General features: G+C 46.1%; 1 protein-coding gene across 4 annotated transcripts in view; it reads right to left on the bottom strand.

The window, feature by feature from the left end:
* The window catches only part of CTDSPL2 (CTD small phosphatase like 2), a 202553-nt gene that overhangs the window by 131871 nt on the left and 51100 nt on the right, over positions 1-19582 (bottom strand). For all 4 annotated transcript variants that reach the window (XM_033920362.1, XM_033920361.1, XM_033920364.1 and 1 more), the window contains 2 exons: positions 14622-14700; positions 14035-14146 (listed from right to left, as the gene is read on the bottom strand). In XM_033920362.1, coding sequence (XP_033776253.1) covers positions 14035-14146; positions 14622-14700 — 191 coding nt within the window. The remainder of the gene's footprint in view (positions 1-14034; positions 14147-14621; positions 14701-19582) is intronic.

The raw sequence follows: 19582 nt of genomic DNA on the forward strand, positions 1-19582 counted from the left end.
TTCCAACAACCGAAGTGAGGCTCACCGGCCTGTAGTTTCCTGCTTCATCCCTGTGACAACTTTTGTGAATAGGGACCACATCCGCTCTCCTCCAATCCCCAGGAATCACTCCCATCTCCAGAGATTTGTTGAACAAGTCTTTAATAGGACTTGCCAGAACCTCTTAGTATCCTGGGATGGTTCCCGTCTGGTCCCATTGCTTTGTCCACCTTCAGTTTTTCAAGTTGCTCATAAACACTCTCCTCCGTGAACGGCGCAGAAACCACTCTATTTTCTCGTGTAACTTTGCCAGACAATCTCGGTCCTTCTCCAGGATTTTCTTCTGTGAACACAGAACAGAAGTATTTGTTTAGCATGTTTGCTTTTTCCTCATCACTCTCCACATATCGGTTCCCAGCATCTTTTAGTTTAGCAATTCCATTTTTCATCTTCCTCCTTTCACTAATATCTCTGAAAAAATTTTTGTCTCCCTTTTTTACATTTTTAGCCATTTGTTCTTCCGCCTGTGCTTTCGCCAGACTTTATCTCTCTCTTGGCTTCTTTCAGTTTCACCCTGTAGTCCTTTTTGCACTCCTCTTCTTGTTTTTTTTATATTTCACGAACGCTAACTCTTTCACCTTTATTTTCTCCGCCACTAGTTTGGAGAACCATATCGGCTTCCTTTTTCTGTTGTTTTTATTGATTTTCTTCACAAAAAGGTCCGTAGCCATTTTTATCGCTCCTTTCAGCTTAGACCACTGTCTTTCCACTTCTCTTATGTCCTCCCATCCTAACAGCTCTTTCTTCAGGTACTCTCCCATTGCATTAAAGTCTGTATGTTTGAAATCTAGGACTTTAAGTATCGTGCGGCCGCGCTCCACTTTAGATGTTATATCAAACCAAACCGTTTGATGATCGCTACTTCCCAGGTGAGCACCCACTCGAAAATGAGAGATACTCTCTCCATTTGTGAGGACCAGATCCAATATCGCTTTTTCCCTCGTGGGTTCTGTCACCATTTGTCTGAGCAGAGCCTCTTGAAAGGCATCCACAATCTCCCTACTTCTTTCCGATTCCATAGATGGAACATTCTAGTCCACATCCGGCAGGTTGAAATCTCCCAACAGCAGAACCTCCTCTTTCCTTCCAAACTTTTGGATATCCACAATCAGATCCTTATCAATTTGCTGTGATTGAGTCGGAGGTCTTTAGATACCCATGTAGATAGAAGTTCCATCTTCTCTTTTCAGAGTGCTCCATATCGCTTCTTCCTTTCCCCAGGTCCCTTGCATTTCGATCGCTTGGATATTAATCTTTACATAGAGAGATACTCCTCCACCTTTTTGACCATCTCTGTCCTTCCTAAAAAGATTATATCCCGGTATGTTTGCATCCCATCCATGTGATTCACTGAACCATGTCTCTGTGATAGCGATAATATCTAGATCTGCCTCTAACATCAGGGCTTGCAGATCATGAACTTTGTTACTTAGACTGTGAGCATTTGTGGTCATCGCTTTCCAGCTATTTTTCAGTGGTAATCTCCTTTTTCTTATAGATTTTTGTTTCGTTTCACTTTCCGTTGCAATACTAAGAAATGAGCTGCTGATATTGTTTATGTTGCAATCTTTACTACTATCACATCTTTTCTTTTGCCAGGGGTGGTCTCTATAATTGTCCTTCATACATACACCAACCCCACCTTCTAGTTTAAATGCCTACAAACAGTCTAAATTTCTCTGCAAGGTTTCTTTTTCCTGCTGTAGTAATATGTAGCCCATCAGTGCAATATAGCTTCTTGTCCTTCCATGTATTTCCCCATCCTCCTATGTACCTGAAGCCTTCTTGATGACACCAGGCTTTGAGCCATCTATTAAAGTCCTCTGTGTTTTTCACTCTTTGCTCTCCCTTTCAAGTTTCAAGTTTTATTTAAATTTGATGGTTCGCTTAATATTTCTAAGCGAATTACATAAAATGTACAATTGGGGTAAAACATTTAAAATATTAATAAAATTTCTACAATAAATAAAACAGAGCAATTTCAAACTGACAATACTGACAGATTATACAAAACAGGAGTGAATTGGAGAGAACGAGAGGGAAAAGTTACAAAATTTTTGTTTCCTAGTGCGGAGAAAAAAAAGGTTGAAGGGGGGAGGGTAAAAACATTAGGGTTTGGGTATGAGAGACTGAAATTAATATTTACATGGAAGAATGAGAATTTAGAGGTTGAATGCAGCTTTAAAGAGGAATGTTTTTAAATTAATTTTAAATGAGTTGAGATCTTTAGTATTTCTAATGTACAAAGGAAGGGTATTCCAAACAAGTGGTGCCTTGACTGAGAAGATGTCGTGGCGTCTGGTTCCTATTGTTTTTAATGAGGGGACCATTAATAGATCTTGTGTATTAGATCGGAGAAGACGATTTGAGGTTTGTGGAATTAGAAGGCGGTCAATGAACTGTGGTTCATTGGTAGTTGTTGTTTTAAATACTAATATGCAGGCAGTATTTCAGAAAAAGCTAAAGTCTTTACAGAAGGTTTCAACCCCTCACCAAGCTCCCGAAAAGCTTTCTGTGCTGCAAGTGTGGAGTTGTTAGCCAGATCATTTGTTCCCAGATGGATAACAACATCAGTGTTAAAATCCTTAGTTTCTTCCTTAATTATAGTCTGTATTTGCCTGGAACTCCTGGCAGCTGAGGATCCTGGAAGATATTTCACTATTTTGGTCTCCTTGCCTTGTGTTCCAAGGTTAATGCCTCTGATGATGGAATTCCCCAACAGTAATAGTTTTCTGTTTTTGGCTTTTTTATTTGTGCTTACGGTGCGCTTGTTCTCTTGAGTTACCTTCATTGGTTCTAATTCCACCTCCCTTCTGTTTTCTTGAGTACTGCAGTGCACTAGTGGAGCGAAAGAATTCTGTAGAGGTAATATTTGTGAAGGTGGATGTTCCTGTGTTACATGTCGCAGTCTTACTGAACCTACTGTGACCCATTTATTCCTGGGCTGTTTTATTCTTTGAGGTAGAGGTGGTAAGTTGGTATGATTTTGTGGAGCGATGGAAGCTGCTTTAATTGTATTCAATTCCTGTTTAAGTTTGCAGAGCTCCTCCTTAATACCGTATTTTCTCGCATATAACACGCGCGTTATACGTGGTTTTTACGCACCGCGCATACCCTTGCACGTTATACGCGTGAGCACGTTGTACAAAATTTTTTTTACATAGTTCCCCCCCCCGACGTCCGATTCACACCCCCCCCGCAGGACCGCTCGCAACCCCACCCCAAAGGACCGCTCGCACGCACCCGCACCCCCACCCCGGAGGACCGCTCGCACGCACTCCCACCCGCACCCCCACCCTGAAGGACCGCTCGCACCCCCACAGCCTCCCGACCCCCCCCATCATGTAGAAGCTCCTACCGGTGTCCTGCTGCTTCCTCTTGGCGGTCCCGACACCCGACATGATCGGGACAAGAGGGAGCTCAAGCCCTCTTGCCCCAGCCAACCACGGCACCCCCAACACGATCGGGGCAAGAGGGAGCTCAAGCCCTCTTGCCCCCCCGACTCCCCGACACGATCGGGGCAAAAGGGAGCCCAAGCCCTCTTGCCCCGCCGACTCCCCAACTCTCCGACAATATCGGGCCAGGAGGGAGCCCAAGTCCTCCTGGCCCTGGCGACCCCCCCCCCCCGCTAGTTGTTCGGGCCAGGAGGGAGCCCAAACCCTCCTGGCCACGGCGACCCCCTACCCCCACCCCGCACTACATTACGGGCAGGAGGGATCCCAGGCCCTCCTGCCCTCGACGCAAACCCCCCTCCCCCCAACGACCGCCCCCCAAGAACCTCCGACCGCCCCCCCAGCCGACCCGCGACCCCCCCTGACACCCCCACCCCCCTTCCCCGTACCTTTGTGTAGTTGGCCGGACAGACGGGAGTCAAACTCGCCTGTCCGGCAGGCAGCCAACGACCGACGGAATGAGGCAGGATTGGCCCATCCGTCCCAAAGCTCCGCCTACTGGTGGGGCCTAAGGCGCCTGGGCCAATCAGAATAGGCCCGGGAGCCTTAGGTCCCACCTGGGGGCGGGGCCTGAGGCACATGGGCCCAACCCAACCATGTGCCCAAGACCCCGCCCCCAGGAGGGACCTAAGGCTCCCGGGCCTATTCTGATTGGCCCAGGCGCCTTAGGCCCCACCAGTAGGCGGAGCTTTGGGACGGATGGGCCAATCCGGCCTCATTCCGTCGTTGGCTGCCTGCCGGACAGGCAGGTTTGGCGCCCGTCTGTCCGGCCAACTACACAAAGGTACGGGGAAGGGGGGTGGGGGTGTCGTGGGGGTCGGCCAGGGGGGTCGCGTGTCGGCTGGGGGGGCGATCGGAGGTTCTTGGGGGGGCGGTCGTTGGGGGGAGGGGGGTTTGCGTCGAGGGCAGGAGGATCCCTCCTGCCCGTAATGTAGTGCGGGGTGGGGGTAGGGGGTCGCTGTGGCCAGGAGGGTTTGGGCTCCCTCTTGGCCCGAACAACTAGCGGGGGGGGGGGGGGTCGCCAGGGCTAGGAGGACTTGGGCTCCCTCCTGGCCCGATATTGTCGGGGAGTTGGGGAGTCGGCGGGGCAAGAGGGCTTGGGCTCCCTTTTGCCCCGATCGTGTCGGGGAGGCAAGAGGGCTTGATCTCCCTCTTGCCCCGATCGTGTCGGGGTGCCGCGGTTGGCTGGGGAAGAGGGCTTGAGCTCCCTCTTGCCCCGTGTCGGGGAGTCGGGACCGCCAAGAGATAGCAGCAGGACACCGGTAGGAGCTTCTACATGAGGGGGGGTCGGGAGGCTGTGGAGGTGCGAGCGGTCCTTCAGGGTGGGGGTGCGGGTGGGAGTGCATGCGAGCGGTCCTTCGGGGTGGGGGTGCGTGCGAGCGATCCTTCGGGGTGGGGGTGCGAGCGGTCCCTGCGGGGGGGGGGGGGGGGTGAATCGGACGTCGGGGGGCATCAGGCTTTCAGGGTGGGGACAGGACTTCAAGGGGGAGAGGAGAGTCGGGGCCGGCGAAAGGAGAGTCGGGGTGGCCAGAGGAGAGTCGGGGCGGGCGAAAGGAGAGTCAGGCAGCATGAGCGGTGTACGGGTGTGCGCGGTGTATAAAAATTTCTGTACATAAATTTGTGTTTTTCGCGTGCTATACCCGTGTGCGCGTTTTAAACGGGTGCGTGTTATCTACGTGAAAATACGGTACTAGCAAGTTCAAGACAGATGGGGCAAGCCTTAAGCCTTCAAATAGTGTGTCTTGGAATTAAAGCACCACAGTGATTACATAGAATAAAGGTCATCTTGATTGGTTGTGAAGTGACCTGATTTGAGTAGTCCTGATTATTTGGGTCTCTATATATGAGCAGTGATCCCTGGGGTGGGTGGGACTATAAGTCTTACTCTTATTCCTATGAAGGGAAAGAGGAAATAAGATTTAACAAAGTAAAGAGAAGGGTTTATTTTTTGTATTTTTTTTTTAAAGTAAGAAACAGGGAGGAGAAGAGAAATTAAGCAGATATAATGCTGAAAACAGTGAAAAGAGCAGAATATGAATTGCTGAGCAACTTAGCTTTTAGAAGTTCACAGGGCAGCCTTGTTCACAGCGCTGTCCCAAAGATTATGCAGTTAACTTTAGTAATAAATCAGAGCCCCTCCCTTCTACACCTAATCAGCAGAAAACAATGGCTGAAAACTAGTAAGAGGAAATAAGATTTAACAGAGGAAAGAGAAGGGTTTATTTTTTTAAGTAAAAAACAGGGAAGAGAAGAGAAATTAAGCAGATATAATGCTGAAAAACAGTGAAAAGAGCAGAATATGAAATGCTGAGCAACTTAGCTTTTACAAGTTCACAGGGCAGTATTGTTCACAGCTATCAGTTTGGTCAGTTTGGATCCTTAACTCAGTGATTCTGTGGTCTCAGGATTTCGGAATTTAGGGATAATCATTGACCCTCAGCTGTCTTTTAGGTAACATATGTTGAACCTCATTTGGAAGGCCTATTTTAAGCTACATCTTTTGAATAGACTATATCGCTATTTGCCATGAAATGACTATAAGAATGTACTTCAAACAATAGTACTGTCAACAATGGATTATTGTAACATACTGTGGGATGCACTAAAGTCAGTGATCATCGCTAAACCTGTTTTCAGAGCTGTAGTGATAAGAACATAAGAAGCGCCATCTCCGGAACAGACCCTAGGTCCATCAAGTCCGGCGGTCCGCACATGCGGAGGCCCCGCCAGTGTACCCTGGCATAGTTTTGGTCCCCATATCGCTCCAAGCTTCTCGTAAAGAGAAGTGCATCTAGCCTACCTCTACCCATGTCACTTCATGCCACTCATAAGGAGATGTACATCTAACTTACCCTTAAATCCTAGAATGGTGGATTCCGCAATTACCTCTTCTGGGAGAGCATTCCAGGTGTCCACCACTCGTTGTGTGAAGCAGAACTTCCTGATATTTGTCTTGAACTTGTTCCCCCTTAGCTTCAGTCCATGTCCTCTTGTCCGTGTCACATTGGACATTGTAAATAACGTTTTTTTCTGCTCTATCTTGTCGATTCCTTTCAGTATTTTGAATGTCTCGATCATATCCCCTCGTAGTCTCCTTTTCTCAAGGGAGAACAACCCCAGTCTCTTAAGTCTTTCCTCGTAATCCAGGTTCTCCATACCTTTCACCAGCTTTGTTGCTCGTCTCTGCACCCTCTCTAGCAGTATGATATCCTTCTTTAGGTATGGAGACCAATGCTGGACGCAGTATTCCAAGTGTGGTCTGACCATCGCTCTATAAAGCGGCATTATGACTTTCTCCGATCTACTCGTGATTCCCTTCTTTATCATGCCTAGCATTCTATTCGCGTTCTTTGCCGCCGCCGCCGCACATTGCACCGACGGCTTCAGTGTCCTATCGATTAATACTCCCAGGTCCTTTTCCTGTTCAGATTTTCCCAGAGTTGCACCTGACATACTATACTTGTGTTCTTTATTTTTTCTGCCTAAGTGCATCACTTTGCATTTTTGATGATCGCTCTTATTGACCTGATGCACAAAAAGCAGTTACTTACCGTAACAGTTGTTATCAAGGGACAGCAGGCAGATATTCTCAACAGTGGGTGACGTCACCGACAGAGCCCCGCATCAGACAGCCTCGAAAGCAGGCTATCCGCGCTCTTCAATCGCTCCCTTAGTACGGGTAACGTCCCGTTGGACTGGAAGATGGCTAACGTCATTCCACTCCACAAGAAAGGCTCCAAGATGGAGACAGCAAACTACAGACCGGTGAGTCTCACATCAATAGTGTGCAAACTAATGGAAACTCTAATCAAACACCAATTGGATACGATCCTGAACGAGGAGAATATATGGGATCCCCGTCAACATGGATTTACTAAGGGGAGATCCTGCCAATCCAACCTGATCAGCTTCTTTGACTGGGTGACGAGGAAGCTGGATGTTGGGGAGTCCCTGGACATCGTGTACCTGGACTTTAGCAAAGCATTCGATAGCGTACCACATCGCAGATTTCTGAGCAAGATGAGTTCTATAGGATTGGGTGACACATTGACGAAATGGGTTGGGAAATGGCTTGGAGGTAGGCTTCAGAGAGCAGTGGTGAACGGCACCCCCTCCGAAATGACGGAGGTAATCAGTGGAGTGCCGCAGGGCTCGGTCCTGGGCCCAATCCTATTCAACATCTTTATAAGAGACTTGGCAGAAGGGCTGCGAGGTAAAATAACATTATTCGCTGATGACGCCAAACTAAGCAATGTAGAGGGCAAAAGCATAACAGACATAAATTCAATGTCCGACAACATGATGCACGACCTATTCCTACTGGAGCGCTGGTCTAGGTCTGGCAACTCTGCTTCAATGCCAAAAAATGCAAAGTCATGCACCTGGGCAGCCAAAATCCATGCAAGACTTAATGTCGAGATCCTAACAAGAACTGAAGCAGAATGAGACTTAGGGGTGATCGTCAGTGAGAACATGAAGACTGCCAATCAAGTGGAGCAAGCTTCATCCAAGGCAAGGCAAATCATAGGTTGCATATGCAGGAGTTTCGTCAGCCGTAAGCCTGGTTATTCTAGTCCTCTAAATTTTCTCTTCATTTTGCCTCTTCCCTCCACTGGAGTTCCTTTCTACCCTAACTCTTGTTAACCGTGTCGAGCTTTACGAATGTAGAGATGATGCGGTATACAAACCTAAGGTTTAGATTAGATTAGAAGTCATTATGCCATTGTATAGATCCATGGTGAGGCCCCACCTGGAATACTGCGTGCATATTCAGATTCTTAATGTTACTCTTGTGTTCTGTCAATCTGACAGTCAGTGGCCTTGACGTCTGCCCTATATATAGTAGATTACAGGGACATCTTAAAGCATACACCACTCCCCGGGTTTTACAATTCGACGTATGATTCAAGGTATATTCCCTATTATCTTTAGGGTTCATGAATGTTTTAGTGCAGTCCATCAGAGCACACATCTGACATTTGCCACATATTTGGTATTCGAATCAGAGCTACAAAATTGCTCAATCTTTGAGAAAACATTGGGAGATACTAAGTATAGCAGGAACATTTAAGGGCTATTCCCTCAGGATAGCATATCGCCGTAGTAGGAATCTGAAGGAAATACTATGCCCCTCTCATCCCAAAGATGCCTCCACTAACTCAGACACTGTGATGTTGGGACACCAAATATGTGGCAAATGTCAGATGTGTGCTCTGATGGACTGCACTAAAACATTCATGAACCCTAAAGATAATAGGGAATATACCTTGAATCATACGTCGAATTGCAAAACCCGGGGAGTGGTGTATGCTTTAAGATGTCCCTGTAATCTACTATATATAGGGCAGACGTCAAGGCCACTGACTGTCAGATTGACAGAACACAAGAGTAACATTAAGAATCTGAATATGGGGGCGCCATTAGCAAGACATTGTATTACGAAAAAACATGAGTTCATGACACTAAGAGCTGTCATTATAGAGGTAGTTAGACCTGACAATAGAGGAGGCAATTTCAGGCGTATGTTAGCCCAGCATGAACAGCGATGGATTAGCCGATTAAATACATTGTATCCTGATGGCCTGAACAAACAAATTGAATGGCAACATTTTTATTAGAAGCTACCTTTAACAAACTAATTGAATGGTAACATTTTTACCAATTACTGGCTGGATTCCAGTTCCAGGTTTTGGTTTGTTGCCTTAGATAATGCAGTATAGTTTACGATCTTCTGCCCCAATGAAATCCGATATTCTGACTGACGTCAGTACACTGCCAAGTCTTTTAAAATGAGGCTGTCGCCATTTTGTTGAGACTTTGAGACTGCTTTCAAATACATAGTGAGCAGTAAGTAAGTGAATGTATTATGTATAAATTGCATGAAGTATATTGCTGTTTACTAAAATCAAAACAAAATTTTTTCTGTTTTTTCAGTGGCTTGTTTTCTAAAATATTCGGCCCTGATGCAGTGGGTTGGAATCTTTGCCCACGAAACGTTGGCCACGTTGGCTTTTCTGTAATACAAGCGCTGACTCAAGATAAGTAGGCTTTCTAAATAAGAAATGTTGCCTAACTATTAATATACAATAAGAATTAACCTTTGGAGTTAAATGAATGAATGCAGTTTCATGAAGTTTATAAAAGTGTAATGAAAGGAATGGAAACAAACTAAATATAGCATTTTTATAAAATGAAAAATTAGTAAAAAAACGACCTAAAATAAAAATCACTAATTTATATTAGTTTTAGTCTTTTGGTAAATAAAGTATAATAATAGGAGTGAAGGAGTGAAGCCAATGATTGGAGAATAAGGAGCAATAAACAACTACGCTGAATACCCCAGTCATTGAATTTGACTACGCGTAGGCTCCATTACTGAGGCTTACTCCTGTTAGTAAAATAGAACTTTCATACACATTCTAGTTTAAGTGGGAATTATTGTTTGATATTATTGTATGAAGTTTTCCCACTTGGGAATTCCTTTTGTAGTGTGATAAAAATTTATAAACATTAGAGGCTCTGGTAGAAACCCGTTTACAAAGTATGTATTCTTCCCAATTAATATTTTCAAATTAATAAAGTCTTTTTGCTTATTTGTAAATGGGTTTCTACCAGAGCCTTTAATTCAGTAGCATAATTAAATGAAATAACTATTTCTGAAGTTTATAGGGACGGGCGGGGATTCCTCGCGGGGACGGGTGGGGACGGAGGGGATTCCTCACGGGGACGGGTGGGGACGGAGGGATTCCTCACGGGGACGGGTGGGATTCCTCACGGGGACGGGTGGGGACTTTGGCGGGGACGGGTGGGATTTCTGTCCCCGCGCAACTTTCTAGCCGTCACCCATCAGTTAAGAATATGCTGCCTGCTTGTCCTGGGATAATTTGGTTATTTCACTGTTAGATTATGGAAATATAGCAGTGTTTCTCAAACTGTGTGCCTCCTGAGATTCTAAATGTGCCATGGCACACTGAGGAGGAAGAGAGGCGCCTGCCAGCTGACTTCCCTCTGCAGTACAGCACCAGTGCTGCCCGATTTACCGAAGGCCTGGATGTTTCCTCCTTTTCTCTAGCGTCCTCCGGCATCCCCCTTAGCCTCCCGGTCTCACCTTTAAAGCTAATTACAGCAGCCTGCATAAGATCGCCGGTAGGTAAAACGGATTTTATTTTCAATATAGTGATTGAAATGTGTCAGTTTTGAGAAATTATATCTGCTGTGTATATTGTGGGTATATGAAAAATGAATGGAATAAATTGCATTGCAATTAGTAAAGCGGATGGGATCTGGGGCAGAGCTTAGGTGGGCTTAGGTGGGGAGGTCTGTGGTTGGGGTACTCAGTTGATATTTGTTAGACTTAGGGGGTACTTAGCTTGAAGTAATTGAGAAACACTGCTGTAGGCAATCAGCAGGCGCCAGTGCCTCTCCTTCTCTCCAGCCCTTTTCCCTGCTGGCACCCTCTACTGGTGTCTCAGGGCCCATCTGGAGGGCCTATGCAGAAGCGCGGACGTTAATGTGATGATGTCACGCATATGCATGATGTCACCATGGCGATGTCCATGCACTTCTGGGTGCCTCAAGCCGTGGCCACTGTCTTTAGTGTGCCCTGGCTCAAGAAAGTTTAAGTCACTGAAATATAGCTTTTATAGGATTTACTAAAGAGAACATTAAGAGACTGCAAACCATTCAAAACTCTGCATTGAGCTTGTTAGGTAAAATAAAGAAATATGATCACACTATGCCACTTTTTAAAAATATCACTGATGATCAGTCACATAGTAGTTAAAGCTACAGCCTCAGCACCCTAAGCTGTACTTGTACTGCGGTATTTGCTAGGATAGTTCCAACTTTGTGGAATTAATTTCCTGGCAGCATACAAGTAGAAGCAAAAATAAATCCTAGAAGTAGTACTTCTAAATAATAGGTGATTTAGACCATTGGTTATACACATTCATTGGTGCTCATAGACTGATCAGACTGTGGGACTAGCCCGCATGGATTGAGCGTCTGAAGGTATCACCTCTAATCATAGCACTTAAAAGTGTAAGTATTTTCTTGGTATACTTTATATATTTGCAACAAACTTCATAAATACAAAAATCAAAATAGTAAAAAATCGTGACTTATATGAAAAGTTGGCTGTAAGGGGTTCTGAAAAGGTTCTAGGTTCTGACGCATTTCACCAGAGGCTGGATCAAAGAACCCATACTGCAGCGCTCAGATGAAACTCTGCCACACACAGCCACGAACTAGATTCAGAAGAAAGTTACAACTTCTCAATCATAAGAACATAAGAACATAAGAAGCGCCATCTCCGGATCAGACCTTCGGTCCATCAAGTCCGGCGATCCGCACACGCGGAGGCCCTGCTAGGTATTCACCTGGCTTATTTTATAGCCAACCATATCTTTATATGCCTATCTCAAGGAGATATGCATCTAGTTTGCTTTTGAAACCTAGGACTGTCGATTCCGCAATAATCTCCCCTGGGAGAGTATTCCAGATGTCAACCACTCTCTGTGTGAAGCAGAACTTCCTGACATTAGTCCTGAACTTGCCCCCCCTTAGCTTCATTTCATGTCCTCTTGTCCGTGTCAAATTGGACATTGTAAATAATCTTCTCTGCTCTATTTTGTCAATTCCTTTTAGTATTTTGAAGGTCTCGATCATATCCCCACGCAGTCTCCTTTTCTCAAGGGAGAACAATCCCAGTGTTTTAAGTCGATCCTCATATTCCAGTTTCTCCATACCCTTCACTAGTTTAGTTGCTCGTCTCTGCACCCTCTCCAGCAGTTTTATATCCTTCTTTAGGTAGGGAGACCAATGTTGGACGCAGTATTCCAAGTGGGGTCTGACCATTGCCCTATAAAGCGGCATTATAACTTTCTCCGATCTACTCGAGATTCCTTTCTTTATCATGCCCAACATTCTATTTGCCTTATTTGCCGCTGCCACGCATTGTGCCGACGGCTTCAGGGTCCTATCTATCAGTACACCCAGATCTCTTTCTTGTTCACTTTTCCCCAGAGTTGCACCTGACATTCTGTACTCGTATTCCTTATTTTTACTGCCTAAATGCATTACCTTGCATTTCTCCACGTTGAACTTCATCTGCCATTTCTCCGCCCATTTTTGTAACCGACACAAATCGCTCTGGAGTTCCTCACTGTCCTCCTGCGATCTGATTGCCCGGCAGAGTTTTGTGTCGTCTGCAAACTTGATGATCTCACTGGATGTTCCGTTTTCCAGGTCATTGATATAAATATTAAAAAGGATCGGCCCAAGTACCGAGCCCTGGGGCACACCACTAGTCACTCTCTCCCAGTCGGAGAACTTCCCATTTATGCCCACTCTCTGCTTTCGGTTTTCCAGCCATTTGCCTATCCATCTTTGTATATCTCCCTCTATGCCATGGCTTTGTAGCTTCCTGAGAAGTCTTTCGTGTGGAACTTTGTCAAATGCTTTCTGGAAGTCCAAGTATATTATGTCCACCGGCTTTCCACTATCAATTTGCTCGTTCACGGTCTCAAAGAATTGGAGTAAATTCGTCAGACACGATTTCCCTTTCCTGAATCCATGTTGACTGGGTTTCATCAAGTCGTGTGTGTCCAAGTGCTGAACTATGCTATCCTTGATCAGTGATTCAATCATCTTGCCGGGGACAGACGTAAGACTCACAGGTCTATAGTTGCCCGGTTCTCCTCTCGATCCTTTTTTGAAAATTGGCGTGACGTTCGCTTTCCTCCAGTCGTCTGGTATCTGACCAGTTCTGATTGACAGGTTTGCAAGTTTTTGCAATAACTCTCCAATTTCAATCTTCAATTCCTTCAAGACTCTCGGGTGAATTTCATCCGGTCCAGGTGATTTGTCACTTTTAAGTTTGTCGATCTGATAGTATATCTGGGCTAAGTCCACTTCAATCCATGCGGGCTAGTCCCGCAGTCTCATAACAAAGTCTATAAGCACCAATGAATGTGTATAACCAATGGTTTAAATCACCTATTATTTAGAAGTACCACTTCTAGGATTTATTTTTGCTTTTTGCTACAATTTGAGAGTGGGTCACACTTTGAAGATTTTTTCTTCCTCATTGTTTTTTGAGCATACGAAGAACCTACTCTGAAAAAGATGTAAACAATTATTAAAGACTTTTTATTTTGAATTTGCATTTAATGCACACTGTAGCAAGGGGTGGAAAATCTACTAGCGCATTAATGAGCATATGGAAGAGATTGAATGATCCTGTTTGGGGTTTTTTTGGCTTTTATTTCTATTAGGTGTGTTTTTTCCTATCATTATATGGTGTTTTTCTTTTGATCTTATTGTGAATTTTTTAATATATTGTAAACCGCTTTTATCCTGTTTGGTTGTAGCAGAATATCACATTTTAAATAAACTGTCAGGTGTGCAGGCTCACCTATTCTGTCTTTATAAAACAGCTGACTCTTTGAACTTGTCATATAGTAGTCTTTATTTGATAATCAGGCCCCCTAAAATCCCCTATCCAAATCAGATTTTATTATTCTATAACACTATATCTTCATACCAGGTCTAGGACTAAAGAGAACTCAGGTGTGCTTCTGGTCTTCAGAGGAAGTGCAGGCTTCCTATTAAGTTGCTCTTCTGTAAGTGGTGGGACATGCTTGATGAAATAATACCTGATAAGAAAAGAAAGTTTAACATATACCCATCATTCTTAAAAAAGAAAAAATATATACAAAACTAAAATCACACTCAACTATTAAATTTTAAGTGGTGTAAAGTTGAAAAATCATTTCATCCTGATTATAAGTTTGGACCATTTTGATGACGGCTCTGCACGGGGCAGGAGCATAGGAAGATCGCTCTTGCCCAGTGTCACCACTAGACCACCAGGTAAGATACAGGGACGCAGGAGGGAGGTGGGGGTGGGTCAGAGCCAGCCAAAAAATTTATTCACGATTTTGCATTTTGTGGGCCAGCTCTGCACCTAACTTCCGTGGAGGGAGAGTTGTACAATTTACAGGTAAAATTGGCCATAGTTACAGTGCAAGGATTTTCAATGCAAGTTTATGTGGAAAGTTCGCAGTTCTATGACATTGTGATTAATGTAGAGATTCAGTATTCGATTTGAAAGAATGGGTTATTACTTACGGGTCAAAAACCTCCCAGTCTTCCTCATAAGCGGCCTCAGGATGTGCCGAGGAATAAACATTTTCTGAAGAAATAGGGGCTAAAATAAAAAGCAGAAAAAAATCTATATCACGAGTGTGTTTCTTACCCTACATCCTTCATATAATCAAGTCACAGATATCCAAAGCATGTTTCACATGATAAGCACAAGGATTCAAACCAGACTTCTCTAGAAATAGGGGTTTGATTATGGACTCGCAGATTCAGAAACTGCCACAGGATTACATAGTATTTTACCTATAGATCAGTGTTTCTCAGCCTGCGGTACCCTAGGGGGTATGCGGGCTGACCGCCGTCCAGGATCTCTTTACTGCCTGCCTCCCACTGAAGCCACCCAGCGCCAATTCCTCCCTGCCACCCGACACGTTTCATCCCCCCCGCTGCAGCCGCCACCCTCCATCTAATCATCCCCCACCGCAACTCCAGGAAAGGAAGGGCAAGGCGTGTGCAGCAATTGCATGCAGCTGGCCCACAAGCCCTCTCCCCCCCCCCACCAACATCAATTCTGACATCAGAGAGAAGGTGCTGGACCAGCCAATCGCTGCTTGGCTGGCCCGGAATCTTCTCTCCGAAGTCAGAATTGACGTCTGGGGGAAGGCTTGTGGGCTGGTGGCGTACAATCGCTGCACATGACTGGCTCTTCCTTGCCCGGAGTTGTGGTGGCGGTAGGGGATGACTGGATGGAACGTGTTGGGTGGCAGGGAGGAATCGGTGGCGGCTTCAGCAGGGGGCAGGTTTCGGCACGGGTCGGCTTTGGGGGAGGGAGGAAGGCGGGGAGGGGGCTCAAACTTGACAGAGAAAGAAAGGGGGGCATGAACATCGGATACAAAATGGAGAAAGGAAGGGGGGCACTAACTTAGGACATAGGTGGGGAGGGAATAGAAAGGGAGAATTATTGAACATGAGTGAGAGATGGTGCACATGGGGAAAGGAAGAAACGAAAATTGTGCATGGAGAAAGAGAGGAGTGAGGTAGAGATGCATGGGGAATAGAAAGATGAGAGGGTGAAATGTTGGATATGGTGGTGGAGAGGAACCAGAGGAACAGATTGAAGGGGATGCAAGGGGGAGGAATGTTGGGCATAGTAATGGAGGGAGAGATGTGGCATGGTGCTGGAGAGGGGTGATAGAAGAAGAATGGGCATGAGACTGGTGGGCAGTGGTGAAAAATGTTGCACATGATCTGAGGGATGAGAGAGGAAGAAAAGTTGGACTCATGGAGGTACAGAGAGATGTTGGTTGGGGAATAGAATGAGGTCTGGAGGAGAGGAAGCGTGCAGGAGGCAGAAAGAAATAAAGAAATATTGGATGCACAGTCAGAAGGAAGTGCAACCAGAGACTCAAGAAATCACCAGACAACAAAGGTAGGAAAAATGATTTTTTTTTTCAATTTAATGATCAAAAAGTGTCAGTTTTGTTGTGCGTATATGATAAATGGATGGAAGAAATTGCATTATAATTAGTACTATTATTATGAGGGTGAAGCCAGGGGTGGACTTTGTGCGGTCTGGGGCAGAGTTTGGGCGGGGGTACTCGGTTGGTATTTATTAGGCTTAGGGGGTACTTGGCTTGAAAAGGTTGAAAAACACTGCTCTAGATCACATAAAAATATCAACATAATCACAAAATTATATCAAATCCTAACAAACTTTGCAGAGAAATCAAAGAAAAATTTGGACCTACCTGTAAATAGAGTCCTGCTACACCAATCCAGATGAATGGAATATGTTCCCCTGCCAACAGATGGAACCAGAGAAAAGCAGCTCAGAACTGACTTCACCCCTCGCTCAATTTATAGGCTTTACAGTTTTCACTTATGCTGATGACATTCAACTACTTTGCCTACTAAACTCCACATCCCCCAAAGAAACACGGAATGCCCCGGCGAGAAAAGGCACTGAAGCAGCCTATCAAGATTGCTGCCGATGTTGCTGTTTGTTACGAGGTATTTCAGTCTCGCGGTTGGCGGGGGAGAGATGGAAGGGTCTGGGGGGTGCGTGGCAGTGGGGAGGCAGGAAGCGCTGCTGCCGGCAACTAGGTCTTATTTTCAGGGTTAGGGCTTATACATTAAGACCTACCCCGAAAATCATGCTAGGGCTTATATTCAAGGTAGATCTTATTTTCGGGGAAACACAGTAGCAACCGTTGTAGTATCTGGTGAAAGGCTCGCTTCTTCCATGCTACCTGAAAAGGAGAAACGAGAAAGTGATCTGGCAAAGAGCAGGAAAATTCCAGAGTATATCCATCCTGAATCACCTCCAGGACCCACTGATCCGAAGTGATCGCGACCCACCCTTGGTAAAAATCTCGCAACGGTGTGCCCACCGGAACCAAGGGAGGCACCGGTAAAGAGTTATTGGGTCGAACGGGTGGCAGGGGAACTGGCAAAGGAATCAAACCCTTCCCGATGGGCTCTCTGAAAGAAATTAATGCGCTGAAAGAAACAGGCCTGGGGCAACCCAAAGGACGGGAAGGAATCAGCCCCTCAACCAGGGCGATATCTGTGGAAATCACACAAGTTCTCCCAAACAATGCCACCCCACACAGGTGTGCGGGTACGGTCCTCACGAAGACGGGGCACCTTAGAGTCCATCAAGGTCTGGACCAACTTGTCCAAATCTTTGCCAAACAAAAAAGACCTCCAAAAGGGAAATTTTGTCAGCTAAGCCATAGATGCCGCATCCATCAACCAAGCCCAAAGCCACAAGGTACAACAAGCGGCCACCCTGAGCGCCATAGACTTAGCCACCGCTCGCAACAGGTCATACAGCGCATCAGAGAGATAAGAGGCACCCATTTCAATTTTGGCTACTTCCTGATCCACCAAGGATCAGTCATCCGACTCACAAACAAGGACACGCCTGGTCCACAAAAACAGAAGCCACCAGATCGCCACAAATCACCACCTGAAGTGCTAATGCAGAGACATCAAAATTCTGCTTCAGAAGAGAATCTAACCTACGCGCCTCAGAGTCCCGTAAGGCCGAGCCACCCTCAATGAGCACAGAATGCCGTTTTGCAATGGCAGATACCACCGCATCCAGCACGGGCGACTTCAATGTATCCCTATTCCCCTCCGGGATGGGATACAAGCGGGCCATAGAATGTGGAAGGGCGCCTCCGGCACTTTCCATTGCACAAGAACAATATCCCGAATATCCTGATACATAAGAAAAGAGCGGGATGCAGAGCAGATCCCCCTAAGCAGAGGGTCCACCACACGTAGGGGCTCCTTCGCGTCTTCCTCAAAACACAACACCAAGGAAACCTGAAGAATAAGCTCATGGAACTCTTCCTGCTGAAAAATGTGCACCACAGACAGATCCTCGCCAGCTGATGGAATTGTAAAGCTGACGCTAACAACATCTGTCCCTCTGGTGAGGATCCTAGAGGTCTCCCAAAAGGTCCAGGTTCTCATCAATAGAAAACTGCTCCTCTTATGGAAAATCACCATCCCAAGAGACCCTCGGCCGCTTGGACGAGAGAGGAGGAGACGGGATGCAACTGGTGCTAAGGGGGGGAGGCCGAACCGGAGAGGCCGTCGAAGGTAAACCCTCCCCCCCCTCCCCCAAGGCAGAAGCAGGACCCCTGGCCACCTGAAAATAAGCCTTACACAAGGCAAAAACAAAATCAGAGGGAAAACCACCTGGTGGTCTAATGGGATTCCCTGTCACAACAGGGGACCCAGCAGAAACCTGCCCGTCTCTCCAATACAAGGAGAAGGTCACCAGAGGCTACAGGCAAGATAAAGATGCTTCCTGCCAAAATCGGAGCACAGCCCGCCAAAAACGGAACCCCCGAGGCCTGTAGTAGCTGAAAGGCCTGAATCGCCCCAGCCGCTACAGAAGGCAAGCCGGCAGCAGGGGTAAGGGAGTCCCCAGCACCATCGGCGGTAAGGGAAACCTTATTTCCCTGACCGTCGGCGGCTAGAGGTATCCTTGTGTGGGCGGCAAGGGAAGCCTGGACTTCCCCGCTATCAGCTGCCGGCGAGCAAGGCACTCGTGAAGGGGATCTCTTGACACCAGCACCCAATGCCGACGAGGACTCCCCTTTGCCGCGGCCCTCACACCATGTGCATAGGCCGTCCATGGCTGCCTCGCGTCTGGAGCACAATGAGCACTTTTTCCCTGTAAAAGTGCTCATTGCGCAATATGCAACCTAGCTGTAAGAAACGTGCCGGTTAATAAAGAAAAATCAATTACAAAACACTGAAGGATCCCTTCAAACTGACACTGCCTCAGGATTTTTTTTTTTTTTCTTTTCAGAACATACTCCACTAGCTCTCTAAGCTATATGCCTTGCTGGTATTGGTGGCAAGGCTTACAGCTGAGGCACCTCTACAAAAATATGGGGAGGAGGAGGAGGGACTCAACTTGTGACCCGTCGAGTGTGACACCCCCCAAGGTGAGGTGGGCCCCCAAACAGGCCCCCCCAAGCTCAGTCCAGGACAAGGAGCGCTAAAAAAATTCCAACAGGCCTAATTAAGGGGAGACAGCTCACCTTCACCTGCTGAGAGACTGAGCAAAGGATGGTTTGATAGAGGGAGCTACAGTATTTAATACTACACTTCCCCCTCTGTATTCGCGGTTTCAGTTATTTGCTGTTTTTCGTTTGCAGGCTCCACCCACATAATTACATCAGAGAAAAATCATTGCTCCCAGTGTTGCACAGAGAAAATCGCTGCACTTTCTTCACAGGATCAGGTCAGGTTAGTTATGGTTTTATTATATTCTCTAGCTTAAAACCGCGAATAACATCCGAAAAGTTATTTGTGGTTTTTCTGCATTCGCTGACTTGTTATTCCCCTATCACTGCAAATATGGAGGGGGAAGTGTACTACCAAAGTTTGGTCTCAGTCTCTACCTACTGGTCAAAGTGAGCTATTACCCATCAGTGAAGCTATACCGGTCTGGAGAGGTGTTA

The sequence above is a fragment of the Geotrypetes seraphini genome, chromosome 14 (assembly GCF_902459505.1).
Source record: "Geotrypetes seraphini chromosome 14, aGeoSer1.1, whole genome shotgun sequence".
Classification (NCBI taxonomy): Eukaryota; Metazoa; Chordata; class Amphibia; order Gymnophiona; family Dermophiidae; genus Geotrypetes; species Geotrypetes seraphini.